This window comes from Neovison vison, chromosome 3 (assembly GCF_020171115.1).
Source record: "Neovison vison isolate M4711 chromosome 3, ASM_NN_V1, whole genome shotgun sequence".
NCBI lineage: Eukaryota > Metazoa > Chordata > Mammalia > Carnivora > Mustelidae > Neogale > Neogale vison.
Genome location: NC_058093.1, coordinates 38,196,554 through 38,214,358, shown reverse-complemented (window position 1 = coordinate 38,214,358; position 17,805 = coordinate 38,196,554). Strand labels below are relative to the sequence as shown.

Below are 17,805 nucleotides of genomic sequence, written 5' to 3'. Positions count from 1 at the left end.
TGCCACTGAGACTCAGAAACTGGCATATTTGCTTCAGCTTTTTTTTTTTTTTTAATAAAACAGGCAGAGATACTGAAGCCCACTACTCCCATCCCACCCTCCTATTCCTCCCCAATGCCCTTCCCTCCTCTCTGTCCAGAAACATTGTTATTGTGGGTTGGTATTTAAGCCATCTCCATGTGCATATATAGTTTTAAAAATTCAGTTATTTTGGGGGATCGGGGCAGAGGAAATGGGAGAGGGAGAGAGAGAATCTTAAGCAGCCTCCCCACTGAGTGCAGAGCCCAACACAGGGCTTGATCTCACGACCCTGAGATCATGACCTGAGCCAAAACCAAGAGTCGGATGCTCAACCGACTGAGCCACTCAGGCCCTTCATCTGTGTGTATTTATATTTTTTACAACACGGATATAAAATGTACATAGAGGAGTCTTACTGAATCTGTCCTTCTCTTGTGAGTCTTCTTCCCCCTCCACTCACCACTGTGTGTGTCTGTGGCTGTCAGATGTATCCCTAGTTTGTTCATTTAAATTTTCATGTAGTTTAATATGTTCCTCTTTTATGAGTCTTACTCAAGAGATTCTTTCCGACCTTGGGGTCATAAAAATATTCTTCTATATTTCCATCTAGAGTAGGAATCTGCAGACTTTTTCTTCAGGGGGCCAGAGAATCAATATTTTAAGCTTTACTGGCCCCTGTTTGTTGCAACCGCTCAACTCTGTGAAAGCAGCTATGGATAATACCTATAGAAATGGGTGTGACTGTGTTCCAATAAAACTTTATTTCTTAAATCAAGCAGTGGGGCCAGATTTGGTCCATAAGTAGTAATTTACAGACTGCTGACATAAATTTTAATGGTTATATTTTCAATATATATTTTTAAAGATTTTGTTTATTTATTTGACAGAGAGGGAGATAACAAGAGAGGGAACACAAGCAGGGGAGTGGGCAAGGGAGAAGCAGTCTCCCTAAGCAGGGAGCCTGATATGGGGTTTGATTCCAGGACCCCGGGATCATGACCTGAGCCGAAGACAGGTGCCTAATGACTGAGCCACCAGGCACCCCTGGTTATATTTTTAAATTTTGATACAAAATTCATCTGAGATTCACTTTTGGTGAGTGTATATGGCATGAGTTACATTGTTATTTTAGCCTCAGGAATCATTAATTCTTCAGGTACCACTTATCCTTTCTGCACTAATTTTTTTTTTTAATTTTAATAAACATAAAATATATTATTGGCCCCAGGGGCACAGGTCTGTGAATGGCCAGGTTTACACACTTCACAGCACTCACCATAGCACATACCCTCCCCAATGTCCATAATCCCACCACCCTCTCCCGACCCCCCTCCCCCCAGCAACCCTCAGTTTGTTTTGTGAGATTAAGAGTCTCTTACTGTTTGTCTCTGCACTAATTTTTAATGCCTTCTTTGTTACATACTGTTTCTTGGTTTCTACATTGTATCTCTGTGTTCTCTTTTCTGATACATTATTCTACTTGTCTGTCCCTGTGCCAGTACTATACTGTCAAAATGACTGTAGCTTCATAATAAATTTTAATATCCAGGACAAAATATTATGTCTTTATTTTTTTGTTAAGTTATCTTGGAAATCCTTGGTCCTCTCCTCTTCCATTTGAATATTTTTGATCAATTCGACAAATCAGGAGAGAAAAAAAGAATATGAGATTTTGGTTGGAATTGTATCTTCCTGTCTGGATTAATATTCTCATTATGAACTAGCCAATGGCTATGGGCAAGTCACTCTAATTTTCTGAGCCTCAGAGATGATGTGCAGATAATAATACATACTACATAGGGTTATAGCAAAGGTGAAATGCGTTCATGCTTGGAAAACACTGGAAATTGTGTCATGCATAGTGTAAGTAATCAAAAATCGTGACTTTTATTAGCGATGAGTATTCTTTGGCACAAGCCCTCTTATCAAAAATACCAACAGTTAATCACATCAGTTAATCTAAGAAGTAAGTTTAAGTGGGGAATCATAAAGAAGTTTCAAAAATAGCTTAAGTGTCTTGTTTTATCTTAAAATATATCAGTATGTTTCTGGAGCAGGGGAAGGAATTTGTTGACTTTTTATCCACAGTTGCACATGCTAATGATGGTTTGTTTTTCTCTGTGCTCTGTAATTTGTTATTGCGAGCTCATTTTGGTAAGTGTCTGTGTGCGCGTGCCTGCGTGTGAGACTCATGAGCTCTGAATTGTAAAAGAGGTAGTCCTTCGCTCTGCTGGTTTTGGGTTTAGGATTTCCATATCAAGAGGATGTTAATTGCATGCGACATTCATATGGAAGGTTTTGATTACTCATGCGTCGTCTTTTTTTCATCCTTTGATTACTTATGGTCATCAGCAGCTTTTCTGCTGTTTCTCTAAGCCTGCTGGTAGATTTATCTCCAGGACCCACACCCACTTTTCTTTTAAGATTTTAATTTTAAGTGATCTCTATACCCAAGGTGGGGCTCAAACCCACAAACCTGAGATCATGAGTCACACGCTTTACCAACTGAGCGAGGCAGGTGCTCCTGGAAAGGGACAACCCCTCTTCAGAAAAAGCAAGGGTGGGACTCAGAGGCTTTATGTGTGGGTATAGTTGTAGACCCCCCCTCTTTTCCTGGGCTTAGGGCCATAGTTCCCATCTCCGTGTAATATCTGGAACCCAAACCCCAGTCCTTAGGTCTTATTTCCAGGTTTATAACCGTTGTGGTCAATGCAGTATTGTCTACTAATGGCTCTGGCTGTGAGTTCTCTTAATCATTCCTGAAATGTAAGGATCCGCCTTCTTTCCCACCTCCTTTCAAAGCTCACCTTTGAGTGAAAGATTTTTCTACTGTATCTAAAGTTGTTACATGGTTTTAGCTGGAGAAAGGCCTGCCCATCAGTTCAATCTTGATCATAAAAATCCTGAATAATGAAATTTTCCATCAATAAAGCTCTTTGTTTCCTGGGTGCATATAGCATTTACATATGTAAGAAGAGTCGTAGTGTCTGTAATCTTTACACACGAGTTTAATTCATGTAGTCCAAATTGGCAAGCATTATTAAATGGGATTGGTTTCCTTAACATTCTAAAACAGTTCAGAGGAGGCTCTGTGCTTAAAAAAAAAAAAAAATTCAGTTTGCTGAAAACTCTTAATATTTTCTACATGGTTATGCTTTCTTAACAGTTTTCTGGGGGATTTTTCTGCCCTTCTAATTTCATGCCTTCACTGGAAGTGCTAAATATTTGTGTTTCTAAGGCAATAATTTGGATCATTAGTATCGTAGAGTACATCTAAGCCATTGGACCCTACTGTAACTGTATCTGTGGATATAATTACACCGGCAACAGCTCTCTGTTGGTTTAAAATGCAGCTTGTCATGGTGGAGGAAATCCCTCTGCATCTTCAAAGGCGGTGCACTGAAGAAGTGCTAGAAGGTTCTTTCTTCTGCTTCCCTCTAGAGCGGTCCTGTGTCCACGGGGCTGCAAAATGAAGGTGGAGTGATTTTCTGTTCCTCCTCCCTCTGTTCCCTGCCCTCAGTCTCTGTTGCTGACCAGCCTAGTTTCTGCGCTTCACAACCCATGGCTGTTTTAGCTTCTATGGAGTGCCCCCCTCATTCTCAACACTGCTTTTCTTTTCCCTTATAATTTTGCTTTTATTTCTTTTCCCTTGTATGACTTCAAAATTCCTCTCAGCTCCCTCTTGGCAAACACAAAACACAAAACACAAAACAAAAACCTGGCTTTTTACTAGCCGCTGTTGGCCACTCGGAGAGTTTCTTTCCAACCACTCAATGAAATGACTAATCTGAGCTCACATGCGCTTTGGGGGGCTTCAGCTTTTGTGGATTTAAAAACAATTGCTACTGGATATCTAGGGCCTGCTAGCCTTTTATTTCATTCTTTTATCTTTCATCTTCGTGGTGCTGCCTCTGTGAAGCCTGCTGATTCTAGAAGGCTTATCCCCAGGTCAATGAGTTTCAACAACATGAAAACTTTAGATTAATCGACAGAGCCACTGATTCTTGTCCTCATCTCGGGGAGCAGATGGGCATTAAAATTAGAGCAGCTGTTTCCACTGAAGGTTAGAAAAACTGAAAAGAGAGCAAAGGGAGTTTTCGTGCCTGCAGAGAGAAAAGCACACATCAAAGTGGTTAAGAGGCCAGCAGGTATGCGGGCATGTGAAACACTGGACAGCTTCAAGCAAAAGCCTTTCCCAAACAAGGTGACCCTGATTTGTATTCTTTGACCTGGTATCAGGGACATCCGCAGGATTCTCTGCCAACTTTTCTTCAGAATCCTGGGCTACCAAGCCTGGCCAGTATAGAACTCCGCATGCCTGGTGGGAAATGCTCTGAGTGAAGAACACTCTAAAAGAAAGCAATGCCCTTTCTTGGATTCAGACACTACATACTGATTGAGGGCCCGCTATGTGCCTGGGTTAGCAGCTCCTTGCTCCCCTCCCCCATCTAGGTGTCATTTGTCACTTATGCCTGTTTTCAAGGATGGAGAGATGAGCACATTTTAATATTTAGAGATTACCTTTGGGGTCCCTAACAGAAATGGGAGGCTCTTTTGAAAGTGGGAGACTGACTAGAGTCCCCACTCTTGCTTACCTGGTTTCCCTGGTTTCCCAAAGCTTCTAGGACAGACACCAAACCAGGGAAAGAACAGAGAGGCCATTGCATCTTGATTCCTGCTTGACTTCCTTGGCCCCATGGCCTCAGGTGGCTGCTGTGCTGGGGGAGAGTCTCTCAGAATCCAGGAGCCCCTCTGCAGTGTCCACCACCTGGATAGAGCTTGAGGAAGGAGCCTTAGGCTCCCTTTTGGGCAAAGGCAAGTTTGTTTCATCACCTTTGCCAGCACTCCAGGGGTCTTTCAGGATGGGGAACTCTGGGTACAGGAAACTCCCAAGGGTGCCTTGAGAAGACAGGGCTCCTGCCAAGGACAGTTCCCTTCTTCCGTCCCTTAGGTCGTCCCACTGGCCAGAGTTGTAGACGGCAAAGACACAACCTCGGAAACTTGCTGGCGTGTGGCCTGCTTTCCAGTTGAGTAGGAGTATTTGTAGTGGTCTCCATAAGCCACCTCTTTCATCCCTCAGGGCTTTTGAACCTGCTATTACCCTGGCAGAATGCTTCCCTTTCCTTGGATAGCTCCTACTGGACCCTTGAGACTTACTTTACACCCGAAGATGTCCTGAATTGCCTTGGTGAATGCAGCACCCCACTCCCTTTGTTTCATTGCACTCTGTATGTGTATCTCATGACTCTGACTTCACCGTGATCAAGTTATGGTTTACTCATCTGTTATACTCTGCTGGTCGCTGACCTTAAGCCTTGTGTCATTCCTCCGTATATTTCTAGATACATAGCCAGACCCCTTCCATAATGGCCATACTGAGCCTATGAGATTGCATCTTCTGTCATTTCATTGCTAGATTTAGAAATTATCACTAGGGTGCCTGGGTGGCTCAGTGGGTTAAGCCTTTGCCCTCGGCTCAGGTCATGATCTCAGGGTCCTGAGAATGAGTCCTGCATCTGGCTCCCTGCTCAGCGGGGAACCTGCTTCTCTCTCTTTCTACCTGCCTCTCTGCCTACTTGTGATCTCTCTCTGTCAAATAAATAAATAAATAATCTTAAAACAAAAAGAAATTATCATTAATTTCACCTTGGGGCACCTGGGTGGCTCAGTGGGTTAAGCCTCTGCCTTCGGCTCAGGTCATGATCTCAGGGTCCTGGGATCGAGTCCCGCATTGGGCTCTCTGCTCGGCGGGGAGCCTGCTTCCTCCTCTTTCTCTCTCTCTGTCTGCCTGCCTCTCTGCCTACTTGTGATCTCTCTGTCAAAAAAATAAATAAATAAAATCTTAAAAAAAAATTCACCTTTATTTTAAGAAATAAAATTCTAAACTTCCTAACAGAATTCCTAAGATCGGTATGCGAAAAAGTTAGAATCTTGACTGTGCAGGACCCTGTTTTTAGGGCATGTGGGATGATGATACAATTGACTGAATAAATGGGAAAGGCATCATGAATTAAGGGAAGGAGGCCTCTGAAGGGTGGGTCCTGCCTTTAACTGCCCACTGGGTTAAAATAAACCTGATATGTGTATATGGTGGGCATCAGATTTTGTTTTTTTTAATTTTAATTTTTTATTTTTTAAATATATTATTTATTTATTGGACAGGGAGAGACACACAGAAAGAGGAACAAAGGCAGGGGGAGTGGGAGAGGGAGAAGCAGGCTTCCCGCTGAGCAGGGAGACCGATGTGGGGCTTGATCCCAGGACTCTGGGATTATGACCTGAGCTGAAAGCACACACTTAATGACTGAGTCACCCAGGCACCCTCAAATTTTGCTTTAAATTGTGAAGTATAACACACATACAGAAAAGTGCACCAATCAACAGGTACAGCTCAACATACCATAAAATGATCACCTTTATAACTACCGACCAAGTCAAGAGTGAGAATGGTACCCTTCAGCCTCTTTCTGAATGCCGTCTGGCGCTTCTCCCCAGAGGTAACTATTGTCCCGACTTTCACTTTTTTTTTTTTTTTTTTTTGGGCTTTTAAAAGACTTTATTGGGGACACGTACAGGGGTGGGGACCGTCCTTGGAGAACTCTCCGGCCGCAGTCCTCCATCTCGCTGGGCAGCTGCCATCCCCAGGGGCCCCTGCTCAGAGACATCTGACCAGTTTCAGCAGGGGCCTCGTCTGTGACTCCTGGAGGGGCCCAGCCTGGGGGTGGCCACTACCCCCCCATCCCGCGCTGCTGCTGCTCCTGCTCCAGGTTCTGCTGCAGGACCTGCTGCTGGTTGGCGATGACACGCTGGATGCCGTTGACGAAGTTGCTCTGGTCGTAGGGGATGAGGCCGATGAAGATCTTCTCCGACGAGTACAGCAGCATGAGCGCGCGCACCTCGCACCACGCCTTGTAGGAGAAGTGCACGCAGCCGGCGAAGCCGTTGTCCATGATCCGACACAGGCTCTTCAGCGTCTCCAGGTCCTTCGTGAAGTGGAACTGCACCAGGCGCGAGTTCCGGAACAGCGGCACCAGGGTGGTCAGTAGCTGCTGCGGGATGAGCTGCAGGTACAACTTCCTCGGCCACTGCTCGGTCCTCAGGATCTCCCCTTGGTTCACGTAGACGTGCGAGGGCAGCCACCTCTTGGACCGACTGTTGGGCTCAGGCCTGGGCTCCTGCCACTCCATGACACCGCTCCATGCCAGGAACTTATTGTTGACGATCTGAACCGGACCCGCGACACCGCCAGGGCCCACGGCCTGTTTGCGCGTGGTGATGACCTGCCGGATGGCGTTGACGAAGCCGCTCTGGTCGTAGGGGATGAGGCCCATGAAGATCTTCTTCTTGGATGAGTACAGCAGCATAAGCACGCGCACCTCGCAGGGGGAGATGTGGGGGAAGAGCATACACCCCGCGAAGCCGTTGCCCATCACGCGGCAAAGCCCCTTGAGGGAGTCGCAGTCTCTGTTGGTGAAGTGGAACTGCGCCAGCTGGGAGTTGCGGAACAGGGGGCTCAGGGTGGTCAGCATTTTCACTGTTTGTCATCATCCCAAAAATGAGAACAATGTTGCGTTAGGGAATTTATTCATATTGTTTTGCAAGACCATGTTTCTTTCTTTTCCATGGCTGGAGAATGTTCCTTGGTATGAGGATCCTACAATTTATTTATATATTTGATTCAATGGATATTTGAGTGGTTTCCACTTTTGGCAATTATGAATAGACATATGCGCGTCCTCTATATGTCTCTCAGTGCACGTTTGCTTGCTTCTCTATTAGGCGTATATCTAGGTGTGGATTTCCAGTTCAGAAGGTAAATACTTGTTCAGTCTTAAGAAATAACGCCCAACAGTTTCCAAAGCGGTTGTAACTACACATAGTCCACCACTAATTTATTCTTCCTGTTTTATTATGTTCTCATCAACACTTGACCTTATCAGTCTTTTGATTTTTGTCATTATCTTAAATGCATAGTAATCTCTTATTGTGATTTTTAAATTGCATTTCTGATTATTAATGATGTTGAACAACATTTCTTATATATTTTGGTCATTTTGTTTTTGTTTTTGTTTTGTTTTGTTTTTTGAGATGAGCCTGTTTAGGTCTCTTGCCTATTTTTCTCTTATGTTTTCTCTACCATGCCCCCTTAATTAATGTAAATGATTCTTTATCCTGGAGATGAGCCCTTTGTTGGTTACATGTATTGTAAATTCCTTCCTCCATTCAGTGGCTTGCATTTTTACTCTTTTATTGGTGTGTGTGTGTGTGTGTGTGTTTAAAGGTTTATTTGTTTATTTGAGAAAGAGAAAAAGAGCACAAGCAGGGTAGGGGCAGAGGAAGAAAGAGTCCCAAGCAGACTCTGTGCTGAGTGCAAAGCTTGATGTAGGACTTGATCCCATGACCCTGAGATCATGACCTGAGCTGAAACCAAGAGTCAGATGCTTATCCAGCTGAGCCAGCAGGTGCCCCTATTGGTGTGTTTTGATAAAAAGAAATTTCTAATATCTGTAATGAATATGGTCCAACTCATTAATAATTTTTCCATTATACTTAATGCTTTTTGTGTCCTGTTTATTAAATATTTATTCACTCTAAAGTCATGAAGATATTCTCTTCTGTTAATATTTTGAAGCTTTATTTTTTTGCCTTTTATTTCAGATTTGCAATTCACTTGTGACTTAAATTTTGTGGATGATGCAAGGGAGGAGTCAAACTTAAATTTTTTACCCCTATGGATAGCTACTGAGAAGATTTTATTTATTTATTTGACAGAGAGAGAGTAGTCAAGCAGAGAGAGAAAGAAAGAGAGAGAGGAGCAAATTCCTTGCTGAGCAGAGAGCCTGATTCAGGACTTGATCCCAGGACCCTGAGATCATGACCTGAGCCAAAGGCAGAGGTTTAACCCACTGAGCCATGCAAGTGCCCTGAAAAGACTGTATTTATTGCACTACCCAATTCTATAAATTAAGTGTCTGTATGTGATCTTTCTAGTTCTTGACTATCCAGTGTTCCAATGACCTTAGCTTTAAGATTCCTGATCTCTTATAGGAGCAAGCCTGCAATACTATTTTTATTCAAGATTTTTTGGTCTATCTGGGGGTCATTTTGCACAAAGAACAGAAAAAAAAACTGATTTCTGTTGCAATTCCATTGAATCTGTAGATCATGTTGGGGAAAATCGAAACCTTTGTAATATTGTCTTTAGTCTATGACTAGAATGACCCTCCATTTACCAAAGTCCTCTTTATTTTTCTTAATACTATTTTGCTATATTATAGTTCTCTTCATTGAGGCCATACACTTCTTTCATTTGGTTTATTCTTAGGTTTTGGGGGATTTTATGTTGTAAACAACACCTTTGAAAATTAGTTTTATTTCTGATACATAGAGATGCAATTAAAAAAAATTTTTTTACCTTATATCTAGCAAACTTGCTGACATTCCATATTCTAATAACTATGCATAATCATAGGCTGTGAATCATGACAGTTTTTTTTTTTTCCTATTCAGTCCTTACACTTTCTTTTTATCCTTGCTTCCCTTTACTGGTTAGGACCTTGTGCAATGTTCAGTGGAAGCAGCAATAAAAAACATCCCTGCTTCACTCTCAATCTCAGTGAGAAACTTTTCAATACCAATAAGCATTACATTTGCTGAAGGTTTTGTTTTTTGTTTTGTTATTTTTTTTTTTAGATTGAAGAAATGCCTTCTATTTTCTAAAAGTCTTCACTCTAAGTGAATGTTAAATTTACTAAAATGCTTTTCCTGCATCTGTTGCGGGGATCATATGACCTTTGTAGGTAGTTTAATTCCCAGTCTGCCGCAGGCTTCTTTTCCTGGGTAGGCAGGGGGATAAAAGTTGACATATCTCCTGTATTCGCAGCATTGTTGTTTTGTGAAAAGAGTTTGCCAGGATGTGTAAGTCTTTCTGATGAGAAGCGAAACAAGAAATGTATGTGCTGGAATTATTCCGTAAATTTCTGATTCAAGAAACTGGTCTTTGAATGACTAAGAGGAAAGGGAGCGTAAACACCTCCTTTGAGGCTGGTGTGCCTGTGCCAGTAAATGTGGTTGAGTGTGATCCCTTAGGATTCAGTGGAATATGGAAACTGAGGCATGAAGGGATTTTGAAGAATAATTATTTCATTTTATTTATTTATTTATTTATTTTTAAAAGATTTTATTTATTTATTTGTCAGAGAGAAATCACAAGTAGATGGAGAGGCAGGCAGAGAAAGAGAGAGAGGGAAGCAGGCTCCCTGCTGAGCAGAGAGCCTGATGTGGGACTCGATCCCAGGACCCTGAGATCATGACCCGAGCCGAAGGCAGCGGCTTAACCCACTGAGCCACCCAGGCGCCCCATGAAGAACAATTATTTTAAATCTCGATGTATCTGTGACTGAGTGGGGCTTTGGGATTCATGAGCCTGACTCTGGACCCAGTGTGTCACAAGAGTAAAGCAAGAGTAGGACCATCTCAAGATCATTTCCAAAGAGAGCGTGTTTTAAAGAGATCCTATGAAAACGGGCAGGAGAATAATTAGACGTGTAGTAGTTTATTTCTAATGGATTCATTTCACAGTCAGAAATTTGAGTTCTGCTTGCAATTTCCTTTTAGGCTCTTACAAATGTAACTCCACCTACATGTGAAAATCCAGACAGGCTGATTTCAAGAAAATCAACCCAGAATTGAGGCAAAAAGTGGACTGCCCAGATTAGTATTGGGATAAGTTTTCAAGTAGATCTAGAGTCGCTAATGCAGAGGTGAAGAAATACCAAAACACGAGAATGTGGGTTTTACTAAGACATGTAGTACTTGATTCAGTAAAGTGAATGAGCATTTTTATTATTTGGATTTGGAAAAAAAGATATCATGGGATGCCTTTCTTGGCAGAGTTTACTACTGGCATAAGCACTGTAGTGGATTTTTTTTCCACATCTTTACTCCTAGTGGGTAAGCAGTTGGTGTTGGAATATAATTGAGATCTTTATTGAACCAAGTGGGAAAAATTCCTTTTTAAGGCAAAAATACTGTGACAGTTGGATTACAACAGTGTTCGTTTGCCTTTCAGCATGAAGACGACATTTCTAACGAGTGCAATTGCTATTTTGGACAGAGAAAGCTCATATTCAGACCTGAAAGTACATTAGGGCTCTCCAGTCCTATCCCTTCCTTTTACAGTTGGGGAAACTGAGTCCCAGGAAATTTCCCGCCTTGTCCACCGTCATCCACAAGTGGGCATAAAACCACAGATTTTCTCTACCATATCACAGTGCAAGTGCTTATTAGCATTTTACCAGAAACCCTAAACTCCAAATTCTGGAATCGTCTTTCTCGTGGTCCCCGTCTCCCTGTGGGCCAGCCGACGGAACAACTCTCCTGGTCTTTCAAGACCCCTGGTCTGTGTGGCACTCCCACCCACCTTCCTCCAGTGCTCAGTCCATTTCTGTGTCTGGCTTCTGCAGTGGGCTTCCCGGTACTGATCTTCTGGTAGTCCGGTGGATGGCTGGGAGGGAAGAGAGAGAAGTCCCACGCTCCTTCCAGTGAAGGGGTGGTGGGTGTGTGGCCCTGTCCTGTGGTCAGCTTGGTGCTGAGTTATCTAGACACATATTCCCTTCGTGGTGCCAAGATTCCTTCTGCCCAATCCTTGCACAGACTTGTGGTTAAAAGAACATCTGATCCCTTCTCTGCCTATAGCTATATGGCCAAGAAGTCCACCTGTAACCACTCACTCAGGGCAGGCCAGCCCAGTAAGACAGTCGGGTAGGGAAAAAAATGGATGAATTGCTATTGTCTATATAGTGCTCTGTTCAAGCTTTTCTCCTTGGAAGTCTTTCTAGAGGAGCCCACCTATCTGTTTTTCATTTGGTGAACCTCAGAGTCAGTATCGTCTAGATGAGGGATTGATTGGCAAACTGAAGGGCTGCATAATAGATACCGTATCGGTTTTATGGGCCTGGAGTGTCCTTGGCCATCACCCTGCTGCTGATGGGGCACATGAACAGATGGCTGTGGTCATATTCTGGCAAAACTTCATTTCCCAAGCCTGAACTGGGCTTGTGCTTGTTGTGTGGTAACCCCTGAGTTATAGCCGCAAATTCTACATCCTGGATTTTGGACCAGGCATGTCGGAATCATCTGGGGAATGTTGAGAGATGGAGGTTTCTAGGCCTCACCCTCAGAGTGTTTGTTTAGCAGCTTTGGGGAGGGGGGCATGGTTTAAAGAGCTCCTTGACCGAGTCTACTGCCCAGATTACAAAAATTAGTGTTCATTCTGCTTTTAAAAATTTGTGTGCACCTAGACACATACAAATAATCACATAGCATTGTGCTTTGTGTTTAAAAATATTATAAAGGGCACCTGGGTGGCTCAGTTGGTTAACTGTCTGACTTCAGCTCAGGTCGTGATCTCAGGGTCCTGGGATCAAGCCCCACGTGGGGCTCCCTGCTCAGTGGGGAGCCTGCTTCTCCCTCTCCCTCTGCTCCTTCCTCTGCTCATGTTCTCTCTCTCTCTTTCTCAAATGAATAAATAAAATATTATAAAAAACCAAAAATATTATAAAAATGGCACAATTTCACACATCTCTGTCTGTATGTTGCTTATTTCCTTGCCCTTTTTATTGAGGTGTCTTTTATTGACATGTAGGAATTGATATAATAAGGGGATTTAGTCTTTCTGTCGTACATTGTACGTATTTCCCCCAACCTTGTTGTTACCTTTTGACCTGATTTATAACGTCATACAGAATTTTCACACATTTTGATGGAATGAAATGCATCCATCTGTTCCTTAAGGGCCTGAACTGGGACTGACTCTGTTCCGGGTGACTTTGGCAATGTCTGGAGATATTTTGGTTGTCACCACTGTCACTGTGGGCAGAAGGGGTTCCGTCATCACTAAGTAGAGATGGGGGGTGTTGCAAAACATCCTATGAGGTGTGTGGGGCATCCACCCCAACAAAGGGTGATCCAGCCCGAAGAGTCAAGAGTGCTGAGGTCGAGAAATACTGCTTTCAGGCTTTGGTTTTTGTTCCTTGTTTAGTAAGGCACCTCTTCTTCTTATGATATGAATATCATGGAGTCTATATTAAAAAGTTCCTTAATTGATTTTTCTGCTTAGAAAAATTACTAAAGCAATGGCCCATTCTACTTATTTATTTTTTTTTTAATTTTTTAATTTTTAGAGAGAGAGTATGAGTGGGAGGGGTGGGACAGAGGCAGGGAGAGGATCTCAAACAGGCTCTACACCCAGCATGGAGCCTGACATGGGGCTTGATCTCATGACCCTGAGATCATGACCTGAGCAGATACCAAGAGTTGGACGCCCAACTGACTGAGCCACCCAGGTGCCCCTATCCTATTTATTTCTTAACACCACACACAAACGCTCCTAAGGTATTTCTCTTCAATACCTACACCTTCCTCCTCTTTCCTCTGTAAGAGCCATGAGTCCTCCACATCCCCTCAGTGAGCTGCGTGGCCTCGGTCACGTCGTGAGTTCTGTCAATGCATGCAGATTCTCCTTCCTGCCTTTGTTGGGTTCGGGTTCCTCAGACACCTTTCTCATTCTGGGGACGACTCTGCCCATGGAGCAATGGGTATAAGCGAGGGAGGGAGAGGGCTTCAGGGTTTCTCTGTACTTGTCTGGACCCTCTGAAAGCAGGGTCAATGAAAACCGAGTGGCTGTCAATAGAATCCAAAATCCCAGAGCTGGAGGAGGCCTTGAGATGTTCTGCCTGAGGCCCTCACTTGATGTGTGAGGAATGTGTGTCCAAGGCAGCCGAGTGACTTGGCCAGGGCCTCTCAGCACCCTGTGCAGACCGACACCAGGACTGTTGCTCAGCTGATCTATTTTTCATCAGAAAACTCCTTGCCACTGCCCTTGTTTTGCTGAGAGCTGCCACGGTCATCTCAGAGAGACTAGCTGAGATCAACTCCTGTCTGCTCCCTTCAGACCAGCCGTTATCAAACCCGTGGTCTCTCTCAGCATTAGGGACTTCAGTTCATCCAATAAAGGATTGAAATAGTGTATGTGCCTACAAGCAGGGCATTGATTTCAAACAGATGGCTTGGTGGGGCGTCCCAGTTAATGTGTCTGAACCTTCTGTTGGACCACAAGCTCTTGGAGGTCAAGGACTGGGCTTTATTTATCTTCCCGCGTCCTCCTTTATGGTACTGTCTGTCCCATAAATTCCATACCTTACCAGGTGCTCAAGAAAAGTCACATGAATTACTGATCAGCCTTATTGAGTAGGAATGAAGCTCATATACTCCAAACCAGTGTGAAAGGATCCCTTAGGCAAGGGGTTCTATGGGCACTATTTCAGACCAGTCTCCCGGGTGATGTGGGTGACGGGTTCATAGGCTCCATGTGGAGTTAATCCTGCTAATTTTGACTTACTTAATCTAAGGACCCTAAAATGGCCGCTCCCTCCCACCTTTTTTAAAGATTTTATTTATTTGTTTGAGAGAGAGCACACAAACTGGGAGCAGAGGCAGAGGGAGAAGCAGATTCCCCGCTGAGCAGGGAGCCCGACATGGGGCTTGATCCCAGGACCTTGAGATCCTGACCTGAGCCTACGTCAGATGTTTAACTGACTGAGCCTCCCAGGGGCCCCCAAATGGGCCTCTTTTATGTCTGTTTTAAATTTGACCTTCCATGCTTTGGTTTGTGTGCTGCGGGGGACATTAGAATTGCTGGAAACAGGGACAGTGGACAGATTAAGGAAGGAAAACAGGTCATGGCTAACATGTCGCAGGAGAGGGCTTTCCAGTCCCAAGTAGCGGGGTTGGCAGGCCCCTTCACTCCGGTCTGGCTCCCATATCGCATCCCCGAGAATGTTCCTTCTTGCAGTATAAATGATTTAAAGCAGGTGAAATGTCTCAAATAAAATATGAAAAGAATAGGTTCAGATTAGTTCTATGATGTGAAAAAAATTGGCTTAAATGGGTGATTAATGATGCAAGAACAAGCAGCAGTTCATCACTGAGCTTGCTGGTGGGTTGTAAGCAGAACAGCATTAATCCAGGGGCCTTCTCTTTCTTCTCCCTGATAGCTGGTATTACAAAGACTGAATCATCCCCACCCCCATCACTGGAGACCAGAAATTATAGCCAAGAAAACATCACCGGTTAAATTTTGAGTATCCCCAAAGTCAAGTCTGTTCATTACGATCTTTTGCTTCCTTATGCATTCTGGCGGTTTGGTTGTTTCCTGCTTGTAGTTGCAACTTAATGGGCTTCCAGAGCGGTCGTCAGTGACCTCCATAACAGGTTGGTGATTATTGCATTTATCTAAGATTTGCTGTCGTGCAATGGAATCAGACCGGTTTTCTTTTCTTCAATGAAACTAGTCTGAAGTGCTCGAGAGCACAATGGCAGGTAGTTGTCATTGTTTGGGAAGCAGCTAATGGAGGACCCCAGCAAGTAGCATTAATATGAACTGATTACCTTAAAGAAGGGCTCCATGACAGTGTAGCGTACTGGGCTCTGGTCTGTGTCCCAGGGCGCCGGCGCGCACGTATTCTCTATCACATCAGTCATTCTTTGGAACCCCTGCAGAAATCCGAACAACTGACAGCTTCATTCTTAGCTTTTGTCGTCTTTACCAGAAGCATCTCTCCCGACAGCCCATGAATCAGTCTTTACTTCATCCCGATGCTGCCTGTGCTTCCCGCTCATGGATGAAGACAGCAGATCCTAAACGAGAGCATTAATTCTCATATTTCCTCCCCGCTCTTTATTTCCTACCTGGTGGAATAGACTCCGGAGTGTGGCAAATTAGGCATTGCCGTGGGGTCCTGCCTTTTGCACCTGGTTTTATCCACTGGCACCCGGGGTGATGGGCTTCAGCAGTGGCTCACCTGATGGATGGTCTCTGAGGACTGATGCCATGGTGTTGGGGGTCATCTGTGACCCCCACTGAGCTTTTACTCTTTCTGCCCTCCCTCATCAAGGAAAAGGTAGGAGGTTGTACTGGCTCTGCCTTAGCTCTCAGGTCAACAGAGACTTTCCCCCCTTTTCAAGTTGACTTAAAGTTATTGAATTGCTCTAAAACACTTTAGGACAGGTATGTGAGGCCTTCCTTAATTTGCATTCTCATGTCCTGGGGCGGGGTCCTGGAGAATCCCAGTTCCATTTCCTATAGCAGGACACCTCACAGGCTCTGACAGCTGCTTGTGTATGACATCATTCATTCCCTGGGTCAGTCATTCTGTCCCTGCTCATTCGGCAGCTCCCATGTACCTGGTACTGTGTTAGGGTGGGATGGGGGCCCTCAAGTAAACAAAACAGGGGAAACAAATCTGACCTCACAGAGTTTACAGTCTAGTGGGGGAAGATACAAAATCAATATAATAAATAGGTAACTTTTCCCCCCACATTATATTAGCACATAATAGATGTTTTGGAGAAAAATAAAGCCAGGAAAGAGGTATCAACAATGTCAAGGGATGGAGACTTTGCACAGTTCAATTTATGTTGTTTAAATGTGTGGCCAGGGAAGTCTTCACCAGAAGATGACATTTGAGCAAAGAATCAAAGGAGCTTTGGGAGCAGCCATGAGAAATGAGTGTTCCAGGTAGCAGGAACAGCCAGTGCAAATGCTCTGAGATAGGGGAGTGCCGCGAAATTTAAAATGCTGAATGTAGTGGTAGGCACACAGGAAGCACCCAGTGAATGACAGATAGTACTAGTTTTGCAATTGTTGTTCTTGGTGCTCATATTAGGTTACTTGTTGTAAACTCTATAGGGACAGACATTGTCTGTCTGTCTGTTTGTTTTCTTTTAGCATTTTATTCCCACATCTGCTAGAGTTCATGTCAAATTATAAGACCTCAATCAGTATGTGTTGAGTATTATTCTTATACTTTTATTCCAAGTATGAAATTGGTGGTCTTAACTGACCCGCATTTAATCCTTACTTATTTTCTGTTGCTTACAGAAATATAATCCTGACCATTGGCCTTCTGCACAGGGATTGTTTCTTTGGTATGATAATAACTTACTACCAAAGTTGGAGTGCTGTGTTGTGGCCAGAACTCTTGGCTGGAAGTCAGAAGATGTTACACAGCTCTGGCATTATTCTTATGTAGTGGCTGGAATTGGTCACTCCACTCCTCTGTCCCGTTTCTGAACAGTGATACGGGTTCGGAAAAGTTCTTCTCTAGTTCTAGGTTGTTGTGAGCACAAATGAGCTGCTATACGGCGATGTTCTTTGAAAACTCTCCATGGCCACCTTAGAGGGAGTAGTAGTCATCATGCCTGGTAGCCTTTGTTGTGACAGTGGAGAGCTGTGCTTTGCCTTCTTTTCGTGGAGGACGTGCTGATGTGTGCTGGACCTCGGTGCCTCTCTGAGGGCTGCTTGTGGCCTGCAGTGATGGGGCAAGAGCATCAGAGGCTCTCTGGCCCTCAGGTCACTGGTCTCACCTTCACCCTGGAGGTTTGGATTTCTGGAATTATCTCTTCATCATCTCTTCAATGTATTTACCTAATTTAAAAGTATTTCTGTGTTTTCAGGTCTATGTTCAATATTTTTATTTGTGACATCTAGGTCAACCTCAGACATTATTTTTAAAAAGTTGATTTCAGAAACCTGGCTGTACGTCCCCTTTATCCTAGCTAAATAAATTTTCCTTCCTGTCAGATGAGGTGAGACCCACTCCATGAAGACGTCCTAAAAATAAATCAGAAATGAGATAACAATATGGTGGCTAAAAGGAAGCATTTCACATCTGTCTCTCATCACGCATTGCCTTCCAAATATTTTGTGAATACTTAAAAAAA

At 43.8% G+C, this 17,805-nt stretch overlaps 2 protein-coding genes across 3 annotated transcripts in view; one reads left to right on the top strand and one right to left on the bottom strand.

Moving 5' to 3' along the window:
- Nucleotides 1–17,805, top strand: part of DNER (delta/notch like EGF repeat containing) — a 321,150-nt gene that overhangs the window by 120,288 nt on the left and 183,057 nt on the right. The gene's annotated exons all lie outside the window — the stretch shown is intronic.
- On the bottom strand, nt 6,563–7,550 carry LOC122902387 (prostate tumor-overexpressed gene 1 protein homolog). The gene has a single exon (XM_044241776.1). The coding sequence runs from the start codon at nt 7,548–7,550 to the stop codon at nt 6,750–6,752; it is 801 nt and encodes a 266-aa protein (XP_044097711.1). The 3' UTR covers nt 6,563–6,749.